General features: G+C 36.0%; 2 protein-coding genes across 6 annotated transcripts; one reads left to right on the forward strand and one right to left on the reverse strand.

The window, feature by feature from the left end:
- The first annotated feature begins 1,967 nt into the window (after window positions 1–1,967).
- LOC126615683 (protein SPA1-RELATED 3-like) lies at window positions 1,968–7,823 on the forward strand. Of its 2 annotated transcripts, XM_050283554.1 has the most exons (8): window positions 1,972–2,276; window positions 2,583–3,641; window positions 3,802–3,959; window positions 4,639–5,578; window positions 5,656–5,802; window positions 5,934–6,245; window positions 6,786–6,845; window positions 7,312–7,823. In XM_050283554.1, the coding sequence occupies exons 2-8, from the start codon at window positions 2,748–2,750 to the stop codon at window positions 7,498–7,500; spliced, it is 2,700 nt and encodes an 899-aa protein (XP_050139511.1). In that variant the 5' UTR covers window positions 1,972–2,276; window positions 2,583–2,747; the 3' UTR covers window positions 7,501–7,823. The 2 variants fall into 2 exon arrangements, with proteins under 2 accessions (XP_050139512.1, XP_050139511.1); XM_050283555.1 differs by lacking the exons at window positions 6,786–6,845; window positions 7,312–7,823 and having other exon boundaries at window positions 1,968–2,276; window positions 5,656–5,848; window positions 5,934–6,096.
- Window positions 7,824–9,697: 1,874 nt separating this feature from the next.
- LOC126615687 (beta-glucuronosyltransferase GlcAT14B-like) lies at window positions 9,698–13,198 on the reverse strand. Of its 4 annotated transcripts, none has more exons than XM_050283561.1 (6): window positions 12,828–13,198; window positions 12,449–12,514; window positions 11,436–12,164; window positions 11,274–11,349; window positions 11,075–11,190; window positions 9,698–10,479 (listed from the first exon to the last, which is right to left on the reverse strand). In XM_050283561.1, exons 3-6 carry the CDS (start codon window positions 12,004–12,006, stop codon window positions 9,980–9,982), a joined length of 1,263 nt encoding a protein of 420 aa, XP_050139518.1. In that variant the 5' UTR covers window positions 12,007–12,164; window positions 12,449–12,514; window positions 12,828–13,198; the 3' UTR covers window positions 9,698–9,979. The 4 variants fall into 4 exon arrangements, with proteins under 4 accessions (XP_050139518.1, XP_050139519.1, XP_050139517.1 ...); XM_050283562.1 differs by lacking the exon at window positions 12,828–13,198 and adding an exon at window positions 12,705–12,818; XM_050283560.1 differs by lacking the exon at window positions 12,449–12,514.
- Between the last annotated feature and the right edge of the window lie 3,484 nt (window positions 13,199–16,682).

A 16,682-nucleotide genomic window follows, 5' to 3' on the forward strand; every position in this document is an offset into this window, starting at 1 on the left:
CAAGGTGAATTTGAACCACATTATTGTTAGCCTATTGTGAGGCTTAGCCCACTCCACCCATCCTCTTAGTATAGATAATAACGTTTATTCAAAAGATAATGAGATAATTTGAGTGAATTTCAAACATTGGATTCGTTTAAAAGGTTTTTTAAAATGACTGAAATCGCTTTTAAAAAAAAAACTCTTTGGTATCAAAAATTCAAAAGTACTTGAAGCATTTCATTTAAGAATACGCTTTCAATCATTTAAAAAACACTCCCAAACAAGATCATTATTTTATCATGTAAAATATGAGAAACACGTACTCATAGGGTGCTATTATTTGGACTCTACTTACTGCTATTTTTTACGATCACCTCTTGAATACAAGTAGATCTCACATACATAAGTGAAATTTATCGGGATCACCAATAAATTCCAAATATTTTTATGCTGTATGTTCTAACTTCAGATTCTATTTGGAGAGATTTAATTAATTCCTAATTAAAGAATTCAAAATGAACGAATTCGCTTATTTTTTAAAATATTTAGACGTGCAAGATATAATTATACTGGATATTCCGTACTCTGACCTCATTAGAAGATACTGGCAATCAGCACACTATTTCTGCATGTGCAACTAAGTATGTTTTTTATTTTACTGCAACTTATCATGAGTAGGAGGGATGACAATTGAAAAAAAACAAAAAACAAAAAAAACAAAAAAAGAGAGAGAGAAAAAAAAAAAAAAAGGCAGTGCACAAACTGATCATCCCCACTTCTCTTCTCATCGCCCCCAACTATACCGGTTCATGTAAAAAACAACCCATAATATTGATTTTTATTAAGTTTTGATTAGAGGGTTAGAATGATAATTTTATGAAATTTTAGTTGATAATCAGGGTTATATCAATATGTAACTAGCATTTACTTACACATTTTGTGTGTATGAACACGTGTTCTAGAAAATGAGTAGGAGAGAGGGAAAGAGGGAGAGAGGGAGTAAGTGGTTTTTGTTTTTAGTTTTTTTTTCTTTTTTTTATTATAAATATTGGAGGTATTTTAATATTACGTGAGGCTTCATTAAAAATTGTAAAATTTGGACCTGTAAAATTACATTATTGCTCATTATTATTATTTTTTTTTGCTCATTATTATTTTTTGTATGATGAATACTAATTTTTTTTTTCACTATTTTTTATTGACAAAGGGAATTTGATTAATTAGTAAAGACAAGTACTGAGTTTGCAGCATAGTTTTAGGTAGATGATTGCAGTTTATGATAAAGTATCCTCCACCGATGACGGAGTGAGTAGCAACCGTTTTTAATTTTTCTTCCCCATTCAATAAATAATTTAAACAAAACTCGGTAATACTCATTACTATTTATAACCGTTGGATACCTAGGGACTAGGGCGGTGAAAAATATCACCAAGCGTGTTGAACAAAAATCCAACAGGATCCTCTCCGGATATTTTTGGTCAGAGTTTTGGAATCTGTAAATTGTATATTGTGTGATCAGTTTTTGTAAATAATGTTTATATTTAATTTTAAATAAAATATTAAAAATAATTTCTGACTGCACGATGTACGATGAACGAATATGATTCACGGATCTTCAGAATTCTCACAAAGAGGATTCGGCGAGGATCCGGATTCAACAAAAATGCACTAAAAAGATAATATAATATTTTTCTTCTGTTTCCAAGTTTATAAGTTGTTATATAATTCCATCATGGCCCGCAAAGGTTTACAGGATGTGCTATCCACACATTATATTTTACTTCTCACACACTTCTTGATAATTTATGTTTGTTGATCTTCTTTAATTCATCTGATCCGACAGTTGAAAATTAAAAAGATGTGTGAGAAGTAAAATGAGGTGTGTGGATATCACACCCCTATATATATTACTGTTCTGATCTCTGATAGGAAGAGGTCTTTGTTGAGCCACGTTGGTAGTTTGGAATAAAGCGGGAAGATAAAGATGGTAATGCAGAAAGTTGAAAGAGTGGCCTCTCTTATAGCTCTCAGCACGCACAAAAAAGTAATGTAATAGGGAACTTGGACAAAAATTATAGAAATATATAATCTTTTTTTTATTTATTTTTCTGGGTTTCTAATTTTCAAACGGTCTGTGTTTTTTCTGGGGAGATTTTGTATGTTTTCTTGTTGAGAATTATTGGGGAATTTATAAGGCTGTGGACGTTTCGTTTGAGCAGTGCTGCTGCTAAAAGTTCTGTTTCTCTTCAGGTTAATAACCTAGCAGAACACGGAACTCCGTTTTCATTGTGATGGTAACTCTCTCTCTCTCTCCTCTCTCTTTCTCTCTCATGCAATATATTGAATTGTCTCTGTGTTTTGAGTGTTGGGTAAGAGTTTTTTCTTTGTGGGTTTTTGTTGGTGATGGTGGTTTGAGATTGTTTGTTCGGAGAAATTTCATGTATGTGACTGTGTATATGATTATGAATTAGGTTTTGTAAAACTGTTCTTACTTTTTGTCAGATCGTTGTTATTGTGTTGGTGGTGGAAAACCTTTTCATGTTTTCTGTGTTCAAATTTGCATAGTTAAGGTAATTAATTAGTTTCGTAATTGTGGGCAGCTGGGAATCTATCATTTGTTTGTGAAGTTAAGAACTTGCTGTGCCTGATGAGAGACTCGATTTTCGCTTATCTGTTTGCGCTGCGGAAATGAGCTTCTGATTCAAGATGGTAATGGTGGAAGTGAGAGAGTGCAATACAAGTCGGAGAACTCCTCCGTTTATTGGATGTGTGTGTTTTGGCTTTCATGCTGCTATAGGAGGATAACAATGGAAGGCTCATCTGAGTCTGCTTGGCAGAATTCTGATAGTTCTAGAGGATTGAATACTTCCGGAGTTTCAAACCGGAATCCAAGGCTTCATCGTGCTGGAAGGTTTGGCTTGTCGGGTGAGGCATCTCAGGATTTGGACTTACGAAAGGATAGAGATAGAGTTGTGGTGGCACACAATGATGACCTTACAAACCAGGGTGGGTTATCAGGGGTTTGTGAGGATGAGGTGGCGGTTGACCGTTTTGTCGGAGCTAGTGAATGGGGCGATGTTAGCTTGAGGCAGTGGTTGGATAAACCGGATCGATCTGTTGATGTATTTGAATGCGTGCATATATTTAGGCAAATAGTGGAAATTGTTAATGCAGCACATTCCCAAGGGATTGTTGTTCATAATGTGCGACCTTCATGTTACGTTATGTCATCTTTCAACCACGTCTCCTTTATCGAGTCTGCCTCTTGTTCGGATTCTGGCACTGATTCTCCCGAGGATGGGGTAAACAGCCCAACTGAAGAAATTAAGGATTTTCCCTCTTTCTTGCGTCGTAATTTGCATCAGCAAAGACGGAACTTAGGAAGAGAAAATTTTCAGTCTATGACAACTCCAAATGCCTTGTCGGAAACGAGTTGCATGCAGTCAAGTTCAATCTATGCAGCACGCGAATCGTTGGTACAAGAGAGTGAAAATAGAATCAGAGACCGAAATGTTGAACTAGAAGATACGAGACAACCATTTCCAATGAAACAGATATTGCTTATGGAGACCAGTTGGTATAATAGTCCCGAAGAGGTTTCTGGTGGATCAAGTTCATGTGCTTCAGACATTTACCGATTAGGGGTTCTTCTTTTTGAGGTTCGTAAATAAAAGCTTTCAATTGTTTATCTGTAGTATAAGTTAAATAAGATCTTCAGATGCATTCAATTATCGTTTTATATAAATGGTAAAAGATGATTTTGTTCGGAGTTGTTTTGTTTTTGTTTTTGTGGACTAACGTGGTTGTGCTTGTGACCAGTTATTCTGTCCTTTCAGCTCAAGAGAAGAAAAAAGCAGGACAATGTCTAGTCTTAGACATCGAGTTCTTCCTCCTCAATTGCTGCTGAAATGGCCGAAAGTGGCTTCGTTTTGTTTATGTCTACTGCACCCGGAGCCAAATAGCCGCCTAAAAATGGGGTGAATACTTCTTACAAAATGGGCTTCTATCTCAGACTTTGATTTTTCTTTTCAAAAGTTATATATTCAGCCTAAAAATACTGTGCATAAGTGCCAATATATCTTGAGAGTGGAATTCCATGCCCAAAGAAGCCCGTGCATGTCAAACTTAGGTTAGGTCAGTAGGAAGGTTTCCGGAGATTTTCCAACGAGTGAAATTGACATATTCGATTGGTGTTGGCAAATAAAGGATTAGAAGCATTATGAGAAGAAGCCACTAGATTAGTGTGTCTATATAACTGGATGTACATTTTTCAACTTCACTGAGAAGTTGGTTGGTTAACTTGATGCTTCAAATTTTCTCGCAACGTAGGATATCTAGTTAGCAACTCCTTACATATGCAGGTTTATCTTGTATGGTGCAATAGGAATTCTGTCCCACGAGTTTCATGCAGTAGTTGCTGTATATTTAAACTCCATAACATGTTTCTGCAATTCATTACGTCATGATATACTCCATTTATGCCACTTTTTATAATTTGGACTTGTAGTTCATATATCCCCTTGTATCTTTCGCTTTGTTCTGCATCTTTTCCTCTTCTATTGACTTGTAAAATAACTCTCACCTGTTTCTTTCGTGTTATGCACTATACCTCCAGCGAGGTCACAATTTCTAAATCTACTTTGTCATTTGTTTCAGTGAGTTGCAACAAAGTGAACTTCTGAATGAACCACGAGATGATTTAGAAGAACGCGAAGCAGCAATAGAGCTTAGAGAGAAAATAGAGGAGCAGGAATTATTACTGGAATTCTTGTTGCTTATACAACAAAGGAAACAGGAAGTTGCAGATAAGTTGCAAAATACTCTTTCGTTTCTGTGTTGTGATATTGACGAAGTTATGAAGCACCAAATAACTTCTAAGAAAAAGGGCAGTTCAATCCCACAACTGGTGAAGGAAGATGATTCGACATCAAGTTTCCCATCTATGAATATTTTTGACGATGATGATTCTGCTAGTGGGTCCAGAAAAAGGTCCAGACCAGGCACCCGGATTCACAACGTAGATGAAAGCGATGATAATTTGGAAGGTCAGAAGACAGATACTGAAAATAAAGAAGGTGTTCTCTTGAGAAGTTCTAGATTGATGAAGAACTTTAAAAAGCTCGAGGCGGCATATTTTTTAACGAGATGGAGGCCCGTAAAGCAGTCAGCCAAACCGGCTAGACATTCACCAATAAGCAGTTCTGTTGTAACTGAAAGAAGTTCGGTCAATAATTTGCAATCAAAAGAACATAGTGAGGGTAGACGAAGTGGTTGGATAGATCCATTTCTTGAGGGGTTGTGCAAGTATCTGTCTTTCTCTAAATTAAAAGTCAAGGCAGATTTGAAGCAAGGGGATCTTTTAAATGCTTCAAATCTAGTATGCTCACTTAGTTTTGATCGTGATGGAGAATTTTTTGCTACAGCCGGTGTTAATAAGAAAATTAAAGTATTTGAATGTGACACAATAATAAATGAGGATCGTGATATCCACTATCCCGTGGTTGAAATGGCTAGCAGGTCAAAGCTAAGCAGTATATGTTGGAATAGTTATATTAAAAGCCAGATTGCTTCAAGTAACTTTGAAGGTGTGGTGCAGGTAAGTTAAGCCTTACTTGTGATTCAAGTTACGACCTTTTATTAGCTTGTTTTAACTAAATTGCTTAACATGTTCAGGTATGGGATGTTACGAGAAGTCAAGTTCTTACGGAGATGAGAGAACATGAAAGGCGTGTATGGTCCATTGACTTTTCATCAGCAGACCCAACAATGTTGGCCAGCGGGAGCGATGATGGTTCTGTAAAGCTATGGAGTATCAATCAGGCAATTCTACTTTTGCACTTGGTGGATGTCAGCTTTGAAACTAAACGTACTGCATTGATCTATATGCATGATGTGTATGTCTAATTCTGGATGTCTGATTAGCTGATTCTTTTTGTGGGTTGCTTCTGCAGGGAGTAAGTATTGGTACAATTAAAACAAAGGCGAATGTCTGCTGTGTACAGTTTCCATTGGACTCTAGTCGTTCCCTTGCCTTTGGTTCAGCGGATCATAAAATTTACTACTATGATCTTCGTAACTCAATGGTTCCTCTGTGCACATTGACCGGACATAATAAAACCGTGAGTTATGTCAAGTTTGTAGATGGGACAAATCTCGTTTCTGCATCCACTGACAATACTTTGAAGCTTTGGGATTTGTCAATGTCCTCATCTCGGGTCATTGACACTCCAGTTCTATCATTCACCGGCCACACGAATGTGAAGGTACTGCCACTCATTTATTATATCATAGCAATTCTAGGCATACTTTATGAGATTGATGTGAGATTAGTATATGATAATTTTGTGTTCTACTATATGCAAAATATTTCAGAAGCTTAAATACATGATAACATTTGCATCAAATGTTTTCGTGTCAATGTTTCAAACCCTCCAAGATAGGCTGATTCTATAACATAACCCGTGTGGTGAACAATGATATATTGTTCTCCATTGACCAATATACTAATTTAAAACTTTTGGACCCTTTCGGATGACCAAAGTTTTCCGCCACGAGTTCTTTAACTGCATAAGCTTCTCATTCAATTCCAATCTTCATTGTTATGGATATTTATGAAGGAAAACGGCTAAAGAGCATCGTCTGTAAACGAGTAAATTCTTTTATACAGTTTTTCGAAGTTAGTCATTTGCATCTACACAATGTTATTTTTAGCCCTGATGCATTATTTTTGTCTATTAGATGCAAGTTTAATATGGCCGTAGTGGTCTATGATTTATAGCTTAGATGTGTTTTCCTTGATGCAGAACTTTGTGGGGTTGTCAGTTTCTGATGGTTATATTGCTACAGGCTCAGAGACTAATGAGGTAATTTAGACAAACATCTTTACTTTACCCCATGCGCAGGTTGTTCACATCTTGCTTCTATCATGCTACGACCAGTGAACCCAAATTTCAATTTCTTACATTCACCGAAAAATGTATTGTTAGAGGTTTCCAAAGCTTTGTTCTAAAAATTTAAGAAAAATGACCTCTTATAGTTGTAAAAATTAGGAAGAAACATGCTTTGAGAATAGCAAATCAGCTAGCTACGTAGTTTTCTTTGGTGTCACTGTTCTAGTGAGTAGTGACTCGTTTAAAAAGAATGTGATGTGGTGGTTGAAAAGATAAGGTAAATTGCAGAAGTTACCTATGCAAGCCTAAGAAGGATCTTACCTATCCGTTTAGTAATCAAATGTCTCGTACAAAAACTGTCATACGAATTTTGAACAGACAATGCAATCTGTTTTTATTCATATTTAATGAACAATGATTATGTGCTTTGATTCATCAGGTTTTCATCTACCACAAGGCTTTTCCAATGCCAGCATTGTCGTACAAGTTTCAGAACACAGACCCACTTTCCGGCCAGGACACAGATGACGCTGCACAGTTTATCTCTTCCGTTTGTTGGCGAGGCCAAACCTCCACTTTAATTGCTGCAAATTCGACCGGGAATATCAAAATTTTGGAGATGGTTTGATGGTCTCCAAGGAAATTCTTGAATCTGGCAGGATATATGGGGTGTTGAGAAGAAAATGAGGTAAAAGAATGTTATGCCAGAGAAGCTTGTTAGCTCATAGGGGCTTTAGAAGGTGATAGGAATTCAATGTTTGCAAGCAAGATTGCAAATTTTGGTATTAGATGATGGCGGGATAAGTGGTTAATGTGAAATGTGAGAATGTTCTTGTTGAAATGCAATGTGTAGATAGAAATTTAAGGGAAGTAGGAAGGTACAAAAATTGGTATTTCTGTATAATTCGTAACACAATTCAAATCAATTTATATACTATAAGAGTTTTCGAATTCTTCTCTTTCGTTGTTTGTCTTCTAAAATGGTGATCAAAGGCACCATTTGGTATTTGTAAGCGAATTTATTTGAACTTATATAACCTCTATGTTTATATAATTATATTGCATGATAACCAACAAGTACAAGATACAATTAACAATAAAAATAAGGTTTATCAATAAATCCACACCCAATAATCAAACCCTAACAAAAAATGACAGCATCCAATACAAATCATGTTATTAAAAAAATGATCGGCAATACAATTTTTATGTTTATGTTCATACTTCTTTCTCTTATACCAAAAATTAAAATATTCAATACAAATAAACAAGAAGTTTTCTCTTATACTAGTTATACAATTTAGTGGTATACCACTTTACTTTCATAGGTTTAATGTTCGGTAATGGCAAATTCGAAGTAAATTATGTTGTGTGACTTAAGTCCAACCCCCCCCCCCCAAAAAAAAATTCTTAAATTATGCAGTTCAACAAAATTCTTGTATCATAGTTAACTTATTGTGTGAATTAATGCAAATTACCTACCTTTAGTGTAATAATAATTATGTATTTAGACCAATTTAAAGCAGTAAGCAATTTACTCTCCATTTGTTCAGAAAAAAACAGAAAGAAAAAGATTCTCCCAAATGGACCAATTCTTTTTCATTTCGGTTAATGAGGTTTTGGTCATGCATATTCATGTTTTTATTACCAGTTCTGTCCTTTTAAAATTTGATTTTGTTTTAAATTTAGTAAAAAATTATTCAAATGAAAGTTTTATTTTTTATGATTTATAATTTTTTTTTACATATCTATGTTTATTCTTGGTTATTAAATTTAATAAATCAACTGGGGAACAAAGAACAAACATAAGTGTGCATAAGAAGAACAGAAGTGTATAAAAATCATTTCTCTTTTCTTACGAGATTATTGTTTTGTTTGGACATGCTTTTAAAATGATTAAAATTGCTTTTTGTGAAATTGATTTTGGGTTCTGAAAACATTTTAAGTGTTTTTTGAAAGAAGCATAAAGCATGAAACACTTTAAAATACTTTCTCAGGATCCTCTTCAATTTTTACTGAGAATTGGTTTCAAAAGTATTTCACCAAAAACGTTTTTAGTCATTTTAAAAACACCTCCAAACTAGGGAAAGAGAAAAATCAAATTTGAACGCAATAGATCGATTAACAAACCTAATTCACTACAACATTTACATTTTTAAAATGGAGGCTCAATGATGGAAGTCCGGCCACCCATTTCTTAATTAAAACTGATTTGTTCTTGATTTCTTTTAATCTGGATTCTGGAAGGGTCGGTCAAAACCGTCGATATCTTCTGCCACCCAATTTGATGTAAACACCACAATTAAAGGTATAATAATTATTTTAAGATTTGGTTAACAATAGAAGATTATCCTCACCTACCTTAGAGTCTAGTCAGCACTATGTCACTATGTCACTATCATTCATCACTATTCACTACTAATGCTTAAATTGCTTTTGTCAATTTCTCATTTTCATTGCCCAACAAAAGTTAGGTAAATTTCAGATACGTCAATGACATTTTAGGTCAAGCAGAAGGAGTCGGTCTTGTGAAAGCGAGTAAAAGTTTGGAATTCGTATGTCATTTATTACTTTTTGAGTCTGCTTTGGGGTAGTGTTTAACTAGGAGACCGAAAGACGATATTACCTCACGCGTTACTGAAGTTGCATGACGAAAGAAATTAATATGTCATTTATATGTGGTGACATACACCTCCTATATTCAAAACGACTTACCTAAAACTTCGAGAATTTGAACCACTCGACAGGTGTTCGAGCAACACAAGGGAGTAAAAAAAATAACGACGGAGGAGGTAATCACCACAAAGAACATCAAAGTTGTGGAGAACATATAATAATGTATGATTGTAAAGTTGCAGATATAGATCAACCTACAGAAACAATGACAACGACCAAACACCTGTTTGCTTTCAACAATGCGGCAACCTATGGATACGCTCAAGGGGACACTAATCTTAATCTTCCTCATCAACCTTAATTCCATCAAACTTAAGCATAAAAAATGGACGATCGCTTTAAATTCCCAACTGCTGTCTTATACTGTTGATACAAGTATGACTCTCTTCTTTTTCGTTCACTAATTCAATTTCCAAGAATGTCAACACAATCTATTTACACTGGTTTTGACCAAACTTGGCTGTCAAGGTAAGCCTACCCACGAGGTGGCGAAGCCTGTCGGCGCCTGGACTTGGTTTGATCTTGTTCGGGTTACCAACCCTGGAGCATTTCGGTTTGCCAGCACACCAACCGCCGGGAGTGAAGCTCTCTTTTCTTCGGTGAAGTAATTCCTTGTCGATCCTGTCCAGGACGGGGTCGTCGTGCCTGAATTTTCGAGCAAAGGCAGCACCACTTGCAATCATCTTGTTTGTGTCATTAATGTTGAGGGTATGAGGATGCTGCTTGGGAGGAATGTCCCAAGAAATGTAGTGCAAATCATGGTTGACGGCAGTTTTAGCAAACTCCGGCTCATTGCATAAAACAGTGTGAAAGTAGCCTTCTGGCGAAGAAACAAAGTTTGTGTAGTACATGAGAAGGGTCCTCGGAAGATTGTCCCAACCCCAAACGCAGTACTCAACGAACCAGCGTGATAAGACCATCCATGCCGAACCTGCAACAGAGGTGCATGTTAATTGATTGTCCAAAACAAAGACCAAAACTGGCAATGCAGGATGAAATAATATATCCGAAGTTACAGCCAACACTATCGGTTTTATCCGGAGAGAAAACAAACAACTCTATATCAATAGGAGAGCTACGGATCAGCTAATTTAGTCTGCTCACTAAAATTGTTCGAAGTAAAAATATCTAGTTTTCAAATTGGTTCGCTGATCCAATGTGAAATATCAAAATTACAAAATTTCATCCCCTGAAAATAACCCCTAGGCTTTCCAGTAAACCTTTGCCTTGGACAAACGCAGTTACAAGTTACAAAAAAGGTTACAAACAATGAGATTATTGCAGCAAGTTGCATGCTTACGTAAATCCCCCAAACGGTTCACTAAGTATTCCAGCAACCAGGCTATTTCTTCTCAGCAGAAGAAAGAACAAACTAGGCAACAACATACAATATCATTAATCAAAACATACAGTTCACTGAATTTCCCATGTTCAGATTCATCAGTTAAGGCTTCTCTACATGAAGATTTTGAATTTGCCAGGTTAAAAATTTTGTGAGTGACCAGAAAACTAATTAAAATACTCACCAGTAAACAATTTAAACGAAGTGGGCAATGTTCGCCGCGGTGTAACCCAAAATACATCTTGTTTTTTCGATGAGTAGAGACCAGGGTCTAAAATCAAAGGCATTGCTCGTTTATCCCTGGAAGACAAAAGTTAAAATAGCATTAGTGATAGTAATAAATATGTAAACATTCTGTATATGTCCACAGAGAGAGAACTCACTCCTTCCAGCCAAGTTGGCTTGTGTGCTCAATGAAATTCAGATTTCGGTTTAAAGTTGAAAAAGTGTTAATAAGATCTGCAAAAAACAAATCAAACAGTTTCTTTTAGCACAAAAGCTCACATTTTAAGAAAAGTTTACAACTGTAATTGATATGGACTTACCATCTTGAGTAACAAGCGGATAATCTGAGGCGCTGAGATTGATAAACCAATCCCAATCCTTACTCCTCCTGAGAAGAATTGCGCAGGCATGAAGAGTATTAGCAACCATTGTTGGTCCTCTGTAAGTTACCATATTAGCTTTCTTGATCATGAAAACATTCCCAACTGTATTAAAGAGAGTCTCGTTGTCCACTCGCGAAGCAAGCTCCAATCTTTCTGCTAACGGCGACTCAAGGTCTAAATGAAGAACATATTGATTCAATGGATGGTAAAGCGCTTTGAGAGTTCTCCAAAGCTTTTCCAAATCCCCCTTTGACCCGGAAATTAGATAAGCAAAGCGGGGAATCGATGGCACTGGAGGAGGGGGTGGACCTTGTGAAACTATAGTCTCAGCAAAAGCTGGACTAGATTGGTTTGTTACCACCCTAGATGGTAAAAAGGAAAAGATCGAATTGATTGCTTGTCGTGAAGATACGAGACCCAAGTTCATGGAGGTGGCTAGAAGGAATATGCATATGACAGAACTTATGAGAAGAGGGAATAGCCATTTCTTCTCCATTGCGGACCCCATTAGCAGACCTTAAGATGGGTTGTTCCAATCAAAAACTATTGCTACATAATCATTTTGCTCAACTGACCAAGCACGCTCGCGGATTTAAACAACGCCGATGAGATGCAGATTGAGACTCCTTTCTCAATAATATTCCAAAATCCAGACTTTTGAAACGGCTGTTGAATCAAACACCAAATATTAAAACGTATGCATTTGATTCATAAGTTGTAGCTTATAACTCTGGTAAAACAAAGAATATTGGAGCTTTGCCGTATCAATTTAGCAGAAGAATTAGTGCTAAAAACTGCCAAAACAACACTTATTTTATAAAATTATAATCAAGCAAGCAAAAAGCAATAGCAGAAGAGACACAATTGAAGCATAAGAAAATCGGCAAAGGAACAACAGAGGATTCAAGCAAACAAAATCAGAAATATATAATTAAAGAATTGCTTGTAACCTTGTTTCCAATGAGTCAATACCAAAAAAAACCATCAGATATGTGCGTTGACAATGACACAATCAGCTGCAAAAAACTGTGTCTAATCAGAAGAAAATTCCTAATTTTGTATCCCAAATAACAGAATGCAATATCGGCGGAGAGTCAAAGAAAAACACAACCCTATTGATTCAGTCATGCAAAACAAAGAAACCCCAGATCAGAATATTGCAGTTCTGTGTAATCCAACCAAAACAGAGAATCAGATGTCACATACCAGGGCAGCTGAATCGTGAGCTCAAAAATAGAAAATAAATAAAACCCAGAAAAGTTGGTATGCGTTTCGATACAAAGATGTAAACTTTAGTGAGAGAGAGGGATGTGAGAGAAGGAGTGGAACCTGTTGATTCTTTTTCTGGTGGAGAAGATGAAGAGCGTCCGTGCACGTTGAGGAATAAATAAATGGAAAAACAAAAACAAGATTTGGAGAGAGAGAGAGAGACAAAATCATGCGAGAGGAGAGAGAGAGTGGGGAAGTGGGGAGATTGATTGTATTTTATAGGGAATGAATGTCTTTCTCTCTCCCCTGGGCTCGGAGACTCAGGGGCTTCGGTTTTGCTGGGTCTCCTGTATCTGGGATTCACCAACACGGCAACTGATTTCAACTGCTTTCCATCTCTTATTTTATCTGCTGTTGTTTTTGTTTCTCAGTTACAATCTCTGCGGTTTCATTCTGCTCTCCCTTTGCTGTTTTGCTGTTTTTTTTTTTTTTTTTGGAGAAACGGTAGCGTTTTTATTAGATTGCTAAGAACAACTACAATCTTTGTGAATAACGTCACATATAATATCGGGAGGTTCATCAAACCAACGAAAATCAGTTTTTTGTTTCAATATTTTTCTCATCAATTTGTAATTTTAAGTTGTAATTGCTAATTAGTGTGGTGATTCCATGTGGGGGAAAGTAATGCTGATCAAGGGCTGTCGTTTGTCATGAATTGAGTGTTGGATTTAATTTGTTATATTTGCCATAAATTTCATCTATCTTTCATATGGTAGAATTAAGGAGGATAAATGATTGTTTATTTGGTCAAACCAATATCATTAATGATGAAAGAAGGCAGTTACAAATAATGACCCATTTAAGGAGAATTCAAGGTACAAGCATCTTTAATGGAGATGTTAAAATTTAAATATAAAATTTAGAGTTGACCGTCTATATAATATTTTGATATCTTTTAAAGTTTTGATATTCATTTGATATGTTATATTAAATTATTATTTTATTACATTAAACTATTCTAATTAATGTTTTAAAACAAAAAAATAATAATAACCAATAAAAATGTATTTAATAACCAATTTAAAAAAATTGAAGCTGATGTCAATTTTGATAGCAATGGTGAGAGTTACCAATCCATATCAAGCCACATCCGATTTGGCGTTTCTATTGAAAAATATTGTTGTTGCCTTGTTTTTACTATTACTGCTGATTTGGACACTTCAACGTCTCATTTGGAAATACTCTAATTTGTTCGATCAAACTAAAATCTTTAATCTCCTATTAACCTGTTTGCGCTACATTTGTAGCGAGTGCATCTTTGCTGACCTTTCCTCTTGGTTACCATTAGATTAGTTTGGTTAATTAATTTAAGACACGAATTTTGAGATTTATATGTGGAGCAAAAAATAATCAAGAAAAATATGGAGGCGACTCGTGGATTTTTGGGTTAAAATGACAAAATTACCCTCGAGGAACACTGGAACTCCTACGCGCGAGCAGTGGACAATCATCTCTCAATCAAGTCAAAAGTGCCCAAAATAGATATTTATTTAAAACTTATTTCATCCATCCTCATCATATCTTCTCCACAAGGAAATCCCCAAATCTTTCCTTTCAAATTATATTAATTAGCTAATTAATTGATTTATTAGCTACAAATCATGAATCTCACCCAAAAAACCATTCAAGTGGCCGGTCCATCTCCTCTCAAAGGGGCCGGCCACACCCCTATATAAACACCCTCATTTTCTCCAAAACTCAATTTCAATTCTCTTGCTAAACTCTCTAAATTCTCCAAACATTTCCCCTCAAAATTCTAACTTTGACATCGGAGGTTTTTTGGCCAAAGATTCATCGTGGGTGAGTGAGGCTCATGACCTTGACCTAAGGTGTTATTTGTTTTGTAGGTGCAATTTTGTCCAAGAGTAAGGAGGAAGAAATTTGCACCCACATTATATTAATCTAATGGCAATCAATGAGGGGTGAACAAAAATTTATAAGTGTTTTTACTATAAACATGACGAAATTTAACTAGAAATTCAAGCACTTCTGGAAAAAAAAAAATTTTTTTTGGTTGACATATAAAACCTCTAGTCCTGAAGGTACCAGGGTGCATTTAGAAGGTTTGGCTTCAATCTAAGGGATTTAATGAAGAAATATTGGGGTATCTCTAAAGTTAAAGAGTCAATATAACTTTTGACTTCAAATTTAACTCAACTTCTCTGCAATGCATCAGAACATTTGTAGTCATATATAACTCAGGGTCAAATATGATTCACAGAATTAAATGCAATGTCATATTTAATTCTTTATGTGACTCTAAGCTCTTCTATATTATGCTGGAAAAAATTAGGATAAGTTGTTAACGATATATACTTTGTATAGAAATAGATAGTGTTCATACTATTGATTGTTTTGAGCCATTTTAAACCCAAATTAGTTTACCTATTTGTTTATATCCAATGATAGAAATATTTGTTCAGAAAAAAAAAGAGAAAATGATAGAAATATTTTGTTTGGTGGTTTTCCAATATCTGCCACTAGGAGCAAAGTTTATGCAATGATTTATGAAGTTTGGTAAAATTGCATATAATGTCACATCCCGGTTCGAGGTGGACCACTTTTCAGGCCCGCTCCACCATCGTAGCACGATATTGTTCATTTTGGGCCCTGACCACGCCCTCACGGTTTTGTTTCTGGGAACTCACGAGTAACTTCCCAGTGGGTCACCCATCATGGGAGTGTTCTGGCCACCTTCTCGCTTAACTTCAGAGTTTCGACGGAACCCAAAGCTAGTGAGCTCCCAAAGAGTCTTGTGCTAGGTAGGGATGAGAATATACATTTAAGGATCACTCCTCTGGGCGATGTGGGATGTTACAATCCACCTCCCTTAGGGGCTCGACGTCCTCGTCGGCACACTTCCGGCTAGGGATTGGCTCTGATACCATTTGTCACATCCCGGCCCGGGGCGGACCATTTCCTGAGCCCGCTCCACCACCGTAGCACGATATTGTCCGTTTTGGGCCCCGACCATGCCCTCACGGTTTTGTTTCTGGGAACTCACGAGCAACTTCCTAGTGGGTCACCCATCATGGGAGTACTCTGACCACCTTCTCGCTTAACTTCGGAGTTCCGACGAAACCCGAAGCCAGTGAGCTCCCAAAATGCCTCGTGTTAGGTAGGGATGTGAATATACATTTAAGGATCGCTTTCTTGAGCGATGTGGGATGTTACATATAAAGTCAGATTTTGGAGTGGAAAAGTATGCTGCTAATAATATTATGAAGGATTAAACTCTAAAATTTGACAAATAAATCAAATAACCAATGAAATTTTATTTTTAAGAAAATGAACAAGACAACTAATCAGGCAGTGGGATATTGCTAACTCTTCATTGACTTTCTACTTATTTGATTTATGAATTTCTTTTCTTTTTCTTTTCTTTTTTTTTTTTTTGCCTCAAATATGACATATAAAAGTAGGACCGCAACTTTTTTGAATCAATACCTACCATAATGCTTGACCTATATGCGAATTTGTCCCCTAAGTTTTAGACTTTTTCACTTCGGTCCTTCCACTATTTTTCGTTCCAAGTTTGTTCTTAAACATTTTAAAGTCTGTTTAACATGAACTTATTTTGCCACTTAATACTACAGTCTAGTGATATTCATCTTTATTAGTAAATGAGAGATCTTAAGTTCGGTTCTCGTCAAAAGTGAATTTGAACCATATTATTGTTAACCCATTATGAAGCTTAACCCACTATTCCACCCTTAATGTGGATAATATTATTCATTTCAAAAGTTGCCACATCATTTTGATGACACCTCTAATTTGACCAAAATGCCCTCAATCAGACATTTTAAAAGAAGATGAGTAATGTCATCGGCTAGCCAAGTGGGCACTTTCAATTGGTAACATTGTGGAAAGAGGCTCCTTCTGATGTTATCTTGGATGTCCTCTTGCAAGTAATGT

Source organism: Malus sylvestris, chromosome 3 (assembly GCF_916048215.2).
Source record: "Malus sylvestris chromosome 3, drMalSylv7.2, whole genome shotgun sequence".
Taxonomy (NCBI): Eukaryota; Viridiplantae; Streptophyta; class Magnoliopsida; order Rosales; family Rosaceae; genus Malus; species Malus sylvestris.

Bases quoted from the DNA above. Each gene is read 5' to 3' on its own strand.
- LOC126615683 (XM_050283554.1), top strand. From the start codon at position 2,748: ATGTGTGTGTTTTGGCTTTCATGCTGCTATAGGAGGATAACAATGGAA. The intron at 3,960-4,638 runs GTGAATACTTCT...CATTTGTTTCAG, and splicing joins AATAGCCGCCTAAAAATGGG to TGAGTTGCAACAAAGTGAAC. The intron at 5,579-5,655 runs GTAAGTTAAGCC...TAACATGTTCAG, and splicing joins ACTTTGAAGGTGTGGTGCAG to GTATGGGATGTTACGAGAAG.
- LOC126615687 (XM_050283560.1), bottom strand. From the start codon at position 12,006: ATGGGGTCCGCAATGGAGAAGAAATGGCTATTCCCTCTTCTCATAAGT. The intron at 11,191-11,273 runs GTGAGTTCTCTC...TTTGTCTTCCAG, and splicing joins AGCCAACTTGGCTGGAAGGA to GGATAAACGAGCAATGCCTT. The intron at 10,480-11,074 runs GTGAGTATTTTA...CCTCTGTTGCAG, and splicing joins TTCGTTTAAATTGTTTACTG to GTTCGGCATGGATGGTCTTA.